Source organism: Lolium perenne, chromosome 2 (genome assembly GCF_019359855.2).
Source record: "Lolium perenne isolate Kyuss_39 chromosome 2, Kyuss_2.0, whole genome shotgun sequence".
NCBI classification, from domain to species: Eukaryota; Viridiplantae; Streptophyta; class Magnoliopsida; order Poales; family Poaceae; genus Lolium; species Lolium perenne.
In genome coordinates this window covers 95,665,300-95,674,935 of record NC_067245.2, presented here as the reverse complement: position 1 = coordinate 95,674,935, position 9,636 = coordinate 95,665,300, and the positions used below count along the sequence as shown (strand labels likewise).

At 52.5% G+C, this 9,636-nt stretch overlaps 1 protein-coding gene across 2 annotated transcripts; it reads left to right on the top strand.

Annotated features, from left to right (window-relative positions):
- The first annotated feature begins 7,410 nt into the window (after positions 1-7,410).
- On the top strand, positions 7,411-9,360 carry LOC127333310 (AAA-ATPase At3g50940). Of its 2 annotated transcripts, none has more exons than XM_071826138.1 (2): positions 7,411-8,576; positions 8,687-9,360. In XM_071826138.1, the coding sequence occupies exons 1-2, from the start codon at positions 7,509-7,511 to the stop codon at positions 9,065-9,067; spliced, it is 1,449 nt and encodes a 482-aa protein (XP_071682239.1). In that variant the 5' UTR covers positions 7,411-7,508; the 3' UTR covers positions 9,068-9,360. The 2 variants fall into 2 exon arrangements, with proteins under 2 accessions (XP_071682239.1, XP_051215655.1); XM_051359695.2 differs by having other exon boundaries at positions 8,684-9,360.
- Positions 9,361-9,636: the final 276 nt, after the last annotated feature.

Here is a 9,636-nt window from a genome sequence, read left to right as displayed (position 1 = left end):
GATATTGTATACTGCGAGCAGGCGACCATGTCCTCCTCAATTACACATAAGTGCATCTCCTAATATCTTATAAGGTGCTCTTATGCATGATCAACTTATGTTAATGTTCCCCTAATGATGAGTTAAGTCTAACACCTTGATGTGCCAACCAGCTCTTGTTGTGTTGTTGCAAAGGCATGTCGTAAATGTATCAAGTTTTTTTGGGGGAAAAATGATGTTAATATATTTCCTTAGTGTTCATGAGAATTGGTCTCGACGACCGTGAAATAGTGGTAACAATTTTTGGCAAGCCAGATTTTGATCTTTTAAATTTGAGCTACCAATGACGAATGGTGATATGCCAACACTTCCGGTTGTCCCGACTAAACATTTTAGGTCTGATAGTCTATTATGAGTTGGAAAAGTCACAACTACCTCATGGAGGCGATATGTGACACCGATGATGTTGGTGGGCAACCACACTTTCTCTCTTCTTTAGTGGCTTTGGGTGTCAGGTTGGCTAGGGGTGTCTTGTTGGAGCGGTCGCCATGCTTCATGATGCCTGGCCTTTGTGCTTGTTGCAATCTCGCTTTTCACACGATTTTTCTTCAATGAAGAAAATTATCTTCTTAACTAATGTAAGTAGCAAGTATTTCCTTGTTTAGAATACAACTATCGGATCAATTAATAATCTTGGCGGTAATTCTGCGATCTGGATTGTCATGTGTGGATCACTAGCGTGAGGGTGGGTAATATAGATGCAATTACTTCCCAGGCAACCTAAAACCAACTTAATTATCTATCACGTAATTTTTATGTGAAATTCATGTATACAGCTGAATGGACATTTGTGGTTCAAAATCGATTTGCTAGGTCTAAGAGCATCTCCACTCGTGCCCCCGACGAGGCCCCCGAGCGACGTTTTTTCCATCCGGACGGCGAAATTCGGCCCAGTCGCGCCCCCGGTTCCTCGTTTTCGTCCGGATTTGGCCCTTCATCCATCCGGCGAGCCCACGCCATCCCCGGCCCCCCGGGGCGCGCTCGGGGACTCCGGACGAAAGATTTTGGCGCGAAACGTCGTGTGGACCCGCGTAGTCGGCGACTGGAAAACCAAATCCTGTCGATTTTCCCTCCAATTTGCTTGCATATCCCCATTCCCTCCAATTTGCTTGCATATCCCCATTCTCTCCCGCCGAAATTCCCCAATCTCCTCGTCTTCCAGCTCCAGTTCCCGGCGGCGTCTTCTCGTCCACCACCACTCTCCTCCTCGTCTTCTCGTCCACCAAAATGCCGCCGAAGGCGCCGGCGAGGAAGATGCGGGCGAAGAAGACGAAGCCGCCGGGCATGTCGAACGCCGAGTGGGCGGCGGACGAGAAACGGCGCGAGGTGGAAACAAGCGGCAGGGCGGAGAGGGTGAAAAAAGCCGCCGCCAAGAGGGCGGCGGCGGCCCAGGACGAACAAGCGAGGATTATCAGCATGGCCATGGGCGGCGGCAGCATGTTCCCCGGCCAATGGCCGACGCAAGGTACAACCAGTTCCCCGTCGTCCTTCTCCCCTTCGCTGTACTCGCCGTCGCCGACTGCCGTGTTCCAAGAGGGCGCCTACGTCCAACCGTCCAGGTCCACGCCGTCGCCGCCCGAGCTTGACGTCGGCGGCGGCGGCCAGTTCGAGGACACCTCGCCGGCCATGTGACGAGGGCCGCTCGCGTTCGGTGCGATGGCGGCGCCGAACGAAGAGGAGATCCACGAGATGATCACCTCCGGCTCCGCCGCCGCCACTGCGAGTCCGGGGTTTTTCATGGCCGCCGCCGCTGCGTGCCCGGGGTTCTTCACGCAAGAGGAGCAGAGGGCGACGGCCGCTGTGGCGGCGCGCAACGAGCATCGGAAGGATGTTGCCGACGGAAGCCAAGCCGTCGAAGAAGAAGACGAGGAAGAAGAAGAGCCAACACAAGCCGCCACCAACCTGTCGAAGGGGAAGAAGAAGAGGAAGAAGGACTCGCCGCCTGCCGAACCGCGTATCAAATGGATGCCGAAGGAAGAGGAGTGCCTCGCCGAAGCTTGGAAGACCGTGTCCACGAACGGCATAATCGGGGCCAATCAGTCGTTCGACACATATTGGCTTCGAGTGAAGCAGGCGTACGAGGAGCGAAAACTCGTCGATCCCTACTTCAAGAAGACGAACATGAACGTGTACCGGGGAGACAAGGCAATGGCCACCCATTGGGGGATCATGCAGACGGCGTGCAGCAAATGGCACGGCATACAGGAGGAGTGCGAGAAACGGCCGATCAGCGGCCACGACTTGGAGCAAAAGGTATGCTCCGTCGACCCTGCGTCACCGAGGTACATCGTCGTTTAGCTGACCCGTATCGCCGTGCTCTTTTTCCCCAGCTGCGCCGAGCTTTGGACATGTACACGGACAACACCGGCCTGCAGTTCAAGTTCCTCAACGTCTACGCCCGCCTCGAGAACTGCGAGAAGTGGAAGGAAGTCCGCACGACCCTCTCGAAGAGCAAGACCGAGCAGTACAACCCCGACGCTCCGGCGGCAAGCGCGGCGGAAGGGCGCCCTGAACTCGGCCAGAAGAAGCTCAAAGAGCTCAAAAAGACGGGCAATCCCGCCGACAGGATGCAGGCGTCGATCGACAAGTGCTGGGCCGACTTGAGGTCGCACGCCGACGGGAGGAACGACAAGTTCGACGGCAGGTGGCGGGAGATGCTCGCCAACCAAGGCGTCCGGATCGCCCTGCTGAAGACGACGGTGGCGGCGAAGAAGAGGAACACAGACTTGGCGTTCCTCATGGGCGGCGGCGACATGGAACTGATGGACGAGGAGACGAGGAATTGGTACCAGGGCCACCGCAGCGACATCCTCCGAGCCACTCCGGCCAGTCCTTCGTCGTCTCCGCCGGCTCCTACCTCGTCGGCCTCACCATCTACCTCGTCGTCTGCGGCTGCTTCGACGTCCACTGCCGCTGCTTCATCGTCGGCCGCCGCAGCCGCTTCGGCCACGACGTGTGAGGAAACTGGTCCGTCGGACACCGCCGTGCCGGCCGGGACTGCCGACGAGCCTGTCTCCGTGTAATTTCCCTCCGATCGCCGATCTGTGGCTGATCCTTTTGCTCCTTTTACCGATCAACTGGCCGTGCTTGTAGCGCGGGACGGCGATTTGTTTGAATTTAAACTCTATCCGCCGAACTCCGGGTGGACGACTGGAAATACGGTACTCCTCACGACTTATTTTCGTCCAATCCGGCGGTTGTTTCGTCCGGATTTGGGCGTGGGGAGCGCCAACAAGTGGGGATGCTCTAATAGAAAATGGCTCGTGTTGTCCCTATTCAATTAAAAAGATAGAGCAAGGTACGATTACAAGCTAGAGAGGAACTAGCTAGCATAGGTAAAGGAAAAGAGAAGATTGGTAAAGGAAAACAAACACATGCCTCAAACTCAACTACCGGCCTGATTCAGGCGCCATGCCTTGCGAGTTCGAAATTCATGGTTCAAATTGCCGAACCACTACGAGTTCTAGGTCTAAAATAGGGTTTTTCCTTTTTGAAGTCTAGAGGTCGTTTGGTATCCATCATTTAGGCTTGGAATCCTGGAATTCATTTTGGAATTCTATAGGTGGGCTGTTTGGTTGCCACAGAATTGTGCCGTTATTTCATTTAGGAAATCCAGCAAAATGACTCCATGAGTAAACACAATTCCATTTGTGTTTCTCTATGGAAGCCATCTACAAATTCAATATTGAATCCTGCTGTCATTTGCAATTCCTGTGACAACCAAACAAGTGTCCATTTCTGGAATTACAATGTAAATGAAATATTCATTTCAAAATGCTACAAATAAAATGAAAGTCTGGCTTCCAAACGACTTCAAGTGTTTTCACTAGCATAGTTGTCAGAATCACGATTCTGCTACACGATTCTACGATTTTAATGCCTAAGTTGAGTGGAACAATCGTACAACTAAATAGAATCATGCGATTTACGATCCTACCAAAAACTGATGGTGTTCTTGCAGCTGCACAGGAGGTTCTTGCTTCGACGGTCCTTGTTTTCTCTTCCTTCCTAATTTTTCTGGGAGTGTGCATTTTTCATGATAGAGGTGCTCTGGACATTATGTTATTGCAGGGCGGAATGTAATTGATATCATCTTAATATTAATATATTTACTTTATCAAAAAATAACAGGAGAAGAACATTTTGTTCAGTGATCCAAATTTCTTTCTCCTCTCCCAAACTTGCCTTTTAAAAATCCGGTGGAGATGCTCTCGTGCACAACAGTGAACTTTACTTGAGCAGTGCACACAAGATTTGGCCAGTGATATTTATGTGCACGATCCATTTTTGTTGGTTGCAAGGATTAAATCGTACTACCCATTGAGAAACGGGCAGAGAGACAGAGAGATGGCGTGTAGCGTGCTCCCCATGGCTTCAAAACGCGACAAGACACGAAGAAAAGAAAAGCCAGCAAATCTTTTATCTTGGCAGAATCAATCTGCCACCACAGATGCTCTTCTGTTGCACGGCTAGTACAGTAGACTGGAAGACGGCAGGCTAGAGCTGATACAAGATGACATGAACTCGATGCTTTTCAGCTCCTGCTTTGCAGGCGGGCACGGCACCGCGTGCTCACCGACAAGACCAATCACGAAAATGGAACTCTGAATCCTTCCAGCTGCTCGGCCATCGTCTGAATCACTTCCTATTCTCCGACTCTTTTTTGAACCGCTACCATGGCGAACGCACTGTAAATTCGAGCGGTAAATTCCACGGTCAATGGGACGCCAATACCGTGGGCGGATACGCACAGTGAAATTGTAGACAAACCACCACTATTTATTGCTGTTTTAATTACACTAAACACTCCGTTTACATGTTTTTTCATAAGCAATCAACTATGGGTGACAACCGGTAATCTGGGTTTCGAATCTCATCGGGCGCTGGTTTGCGACTCTTGGGTTTTGTTTTGTTTTTTGTTTAAAAAAAAATCTAGGATGGCCAAGGTTCATAGGTCACTGGTAATGTAGCGTCCTAGTTCCTCCCAATGTGTCACACTAAATCTAGGCCAAATGCTGCCTAAATTTTGTTGGTTCATTGAATCTGTGACAACTAATTTGGATAGCGAGAAATTTTCTCAAACATTTTTTTAAATATGAAATTTTTCCAAATGATTCAAACAATATAAACCAAAAAAATATGTGAAAGTTTGGAACAATTTAGATCATTCATTTAAAATACTACTCCCTCCGTTCCTTTTTAATTGACTCAAATTTAGTACAAAGTTGTACTAAATCTGAGTCAATTAAAAAAGAACGGAGGGAGTAACTCTCTTCGACCACTTATCACAGATTCTGTATAAAGTATATCATTTTTGAGAGTTTTGGCTAAAATTTGGTAAATTTCCAAACTTTTGAAAAAAAAAGGAAATAATCCGGCAATGGAAAAAATGAGTAATCTTGAAAATTTTGAAGAATTGGCCTTCCTGATAAAATGTTGAGTCACTTTTTGTGAGATTCGGACAAATCTAATGATTTTTTCAAACCTTTTAGAAAAACTTGAAAAAAGCTATTGGTTATTGCTCCCCAGTTGTGAGATTTGGTATTAAGCAGCTTATTGCAGATTTCAACCTCTAGGCAAACGCAACAGATTCCACATACGGTTAGTGGTTTGTGAAAAAACACTTAAAAACAGTTAAAGTGAGTTTTTTTATGGAGAGAAGTCAAATTTACCCCCCTAAACTTGTCTCAAAGTTCAGCTTACAACCCTCAACTTTATTTTGGTTCAACTTTCAACCCGGAATTCTAAAAACGGTTTAGAATCACCCTTTGCATTGTATTAAGCTGTTTTTTCTTGTAACGTAATGTATTGTATTGGTAAAATAGTGCGTACAATGTCTTTAAGAGCATCTCCAACATGCGCTATATCGCGGCGCGCTAAAAGTAAGAATCTGCATGCGGTAAACAGCTAGCGCGCGCTGTGCTGATTTTTCCTCCGCCGGACGCGCTAATATGCAGCGCGTGCGCGGGCTGAAAAAATGGTCCTCCGCTGGGCGCGGCAAAATACAGCGCGCGCGGGCTGAAAAGTAGTGTTTTTTTACCTCTCGGGCATTTCATCATGCACCGTATGTGCGCCCGCGCGGTTGCCGGATGGAGGCGCCGGCTGGTTCGTCGTCGTCGGAGGAGGAGGAGGCGCCTGGTTCGTCGTCGGAGGAGGAGGCTGCGGCCCGCGGGTGACGGGCGCCTTCGTTTTCTTCGGCGGCGCGACGGAGGCGGGACCGATGTGCGGCCGTTTGCTCGACGGCGCCTTCCCCCTCCTCGGCGCGGGCCGCGCGTTGCCGGCGCCCTGCGCGGCCATCTGCGCGGCGGCGGCAGCGCTGCGTGCAGCGCCCGCGCGGCGGGACGAAGAGCGCGCGCGCAGCAGCCGTTGCATTACCGCCGTCGGCGCCGCCGCTAGGGTTTGGCGGCGGCGCGACGGAAGTGGTGGCGGCGGCGGAGGGTGGGACAGAGTAGGGAGGGGTCAGTGGGTTGCCGGAGGGGTCGTCCATCGTCGGGATTTCGCCGGCGGCGCGCGAAGACGACGGATTGGGCGCTCGGGCGGCGACGCGGAAGAGGAAGTTTCAGCGCGGGGTTTTTTCGCGCTTGGACGAGCGTTGCCGCGCGCCGTAGCCGACGCGTCAGATATGCCGCTCCGGTTTGTGCAAAACGCCGCGCGCCCTAAAATTTTTACAGCGCCGCGCCGTTTACCGCGCCTGCTGGAGCGTCTCATTCCCTCTCGCGCGCGCTATATCGGACGTTTTTTTGCCGCGCGGCCTATATAGCGCGTCTGTTGGAGATGCTCTAACTCTTCATCTCCAACTCTATGCTTTAACTTCAACTCTTCACCTGTCGGAATAAAAACACCTCCACCGCGGCTCGCTGCGCTGCATAGTGGTTGCCCCGTGCTGGCGGAAGGCTGGGCACGACATGTGATGTAGAGGGCAGACGCCAGGGCATTATTGTCCAGCGGAGGCACCCCTCCGTGGTCACCATGGCCTCGTTCCAGGGAGGAAGACGATCATGATGAGGTATTAGGTGATTATGCGATATGGAGAGAGAGAAAGTACATGTACCGTGTATGTTGTATGCTGATGAGTTGGTACAATATATAGGAAAAACAACCGCTAACTGACGAGAACAATCGGTTCAAAACATATAAAAAAAAGGGTAGAAGGTTCAATTTCGAACTGTTTATAGAATTTAGATTAAAGATTGAACAAAATAAAGTTAAGGGTTGTAATCTAAACTTTGAGACCAGTTCAGGGGTAAAGTGGATTTCTTTTTTTTATGCAACTAGAGCAGCAGCAGTACGAAAGAGTAGTCGCAATTTTCTCCCGTGAACTCAACAGTAGTGAGTGTGAGAAGACAAATAGCTTCTCGTCTCGGTGCTCTCGCGGCAGAACAGAAGAAGCAACACGCGCGTTCTAGGAGCGCCAGCCACCTCTACACTGCACTACCTTGTCTTCGCTTGGCTGCTCGAGCTCGCAGGCAATGGATAGTCCGTCCGCGGCTGCCTCGCCGTCCTACGCCAAGCTGGCGGACACGTACAAGAAAGCGGCGGCCACGGCGGCCTCGGTGACCGCGTACGCCGTGCTGGCGCGCGGCATGGCGCATGAGCTCCTGCCGCACGACCTGCGCGCGGTGCTCAGCTGGGGCGCCTCGCTCGTCCGCGCGCGACTCGAGCTCCCGCCCGCCGAGCGCCGCACCGTCGTCGTCAGGCGCCTCGAAGGAGGCGGCGTGAATTGCGTCAAGTTCAACACCTTCTACGACGACGTGCAGGCGTACCTCGCCACCAGGATCGACCCGTGGTCCATGAGCCGGATCTGCCTCAGCGGCGGCGGCTCAAAGAAGGTCATGTCCATGGACGGCGGCGACTCCATGACGGACGTCTTCGAGGGAGTCCACTTCAGGTGGAAGTCCGTCGCGCAGGATGGCCGGCACACGCCAGACTCGCTGGAGCTCAGCTTCGACACGGAGCACACGGACATGGCGCTCGGCAGGTACGTTCCCTCGATCACGGCCGTGTTGGAGCAGGCGCGGTGCCGGGACTGCCCGCTCAAGATCTTCATGAACGAGGGCATTTCGTGGCGCGGGATCAGCCACCAGCACCCGGCCACGTTCGACACGCTCGCCATGGACCCGCCCACCAAGCAGGCCGTCGTCGCCGACCTGGACAGGTTCCTGAAGCGGAAGGAGTACTACCGGAGGATCGGCAAGGCGTGGAAGCGCGGTTACCTTCTCTACGGCCCGCCCGGCACCGGCAAGTCCAGCTTGGTCGCCGCCGTGGCCAACCACCTCCGCTTCAACCTCTACGATCTCGACCTCTCCCAGGTGTGCTACAACGGGGCGCTGCAGCAGCTGCTCATCGGCATGCCCAACAAGTCCATCCTCGTCATCGAGGACATCGACTGCTGCTTCAGCGCCACATCCAGGGACCGCAAGACGCCGGCACGTACACAGGTTGGCAATAAGCCGGCACGCACCCAGGACGGTGATAAGCCGGCAGGTACCCAGGACGGCGATGATGCTGACGATGACCCCGACGGCTGCTCAAGCAGGGTACGTTGCATAGGATTGGAGAACCGTTTGTCTTGATTCTTACACAGATCTTCTCCGTTTCTGATCATTCTACCTCTGAACATAACGCTCATGCTCATGCTCTGCAGCAGCAGAACATAACGCTGTCGGGCTTGCTCAACTTCATCGACGGGCTATGGTCGACGAGCGGCGAGGAGCGCATCATCATCTTCACCACCAACTACAAGGACCGCCTCGACCCGGCGCTGCTGCGGCCGGGGCGCATGGACATGCACATCTACATGGGCTTCTGCTGCTGGGAAGCATTCAAGACGCTGGCCCGGAACTACTTCCTCGTCGACGACCACGCGCTGTTCCAGGAGATACAGGGACTGCTTGCCGAAGTGGAGGTGACGCCGGCCGAGGTGTCGGAGATGCTGCTGCGGGACGAGGACGTCGACGTCGCGCTCAAGGGGCTCGTGGAGTTTCTCACGGAGAAGAAGCGGGGAGAGAAAGATGCAGGGGAGGCATGAAGGACAGTACCGCAATCACCTAGACCAAGTCCGATCCAGCTAGTGAACTGAAGAAAGACCTTGCATTCCGTTGTGCAAAGTATGTTGCAGCGGGGACGTATCTTGTCCTAAGAATTTGTATCTTCTTTTTAACTGTTGATGACTGCTGTTCTCTAGTTATTATTAGCAAGCTGCATTTCTCTAGTTATTATTAGCAAGCTGCATCTCTCCCTCGATCCATATGTTTGGGAGCTCATCTGGACTATGCCTTGTTAATGGAATGATGCCATATAATTCCTTGCAAACTGCTTGAATTTCTTTCTGAAACTTTCATCTTGTCTAGAGTTGAAAGGGTGATGAGACTGAATGAACTCATGCGCGCTCGTTTTTCCCCTTCCTTGCGCCACCACACGCGATCTCCTGGCGACGGATGGTCGCGTTGTTCCTCCCCAACCCAATTCCGTCGGCATAGATGGAGTCGTGTCGCCTCTCGCATCCAATCCTCCGCTCGCCGCGGTAAACCCTAGTGTAGGGATGGCGCTGATGGCGTGTAACTCACACGTTCGTTGGGAACCCCAAGAGGAAGGTAT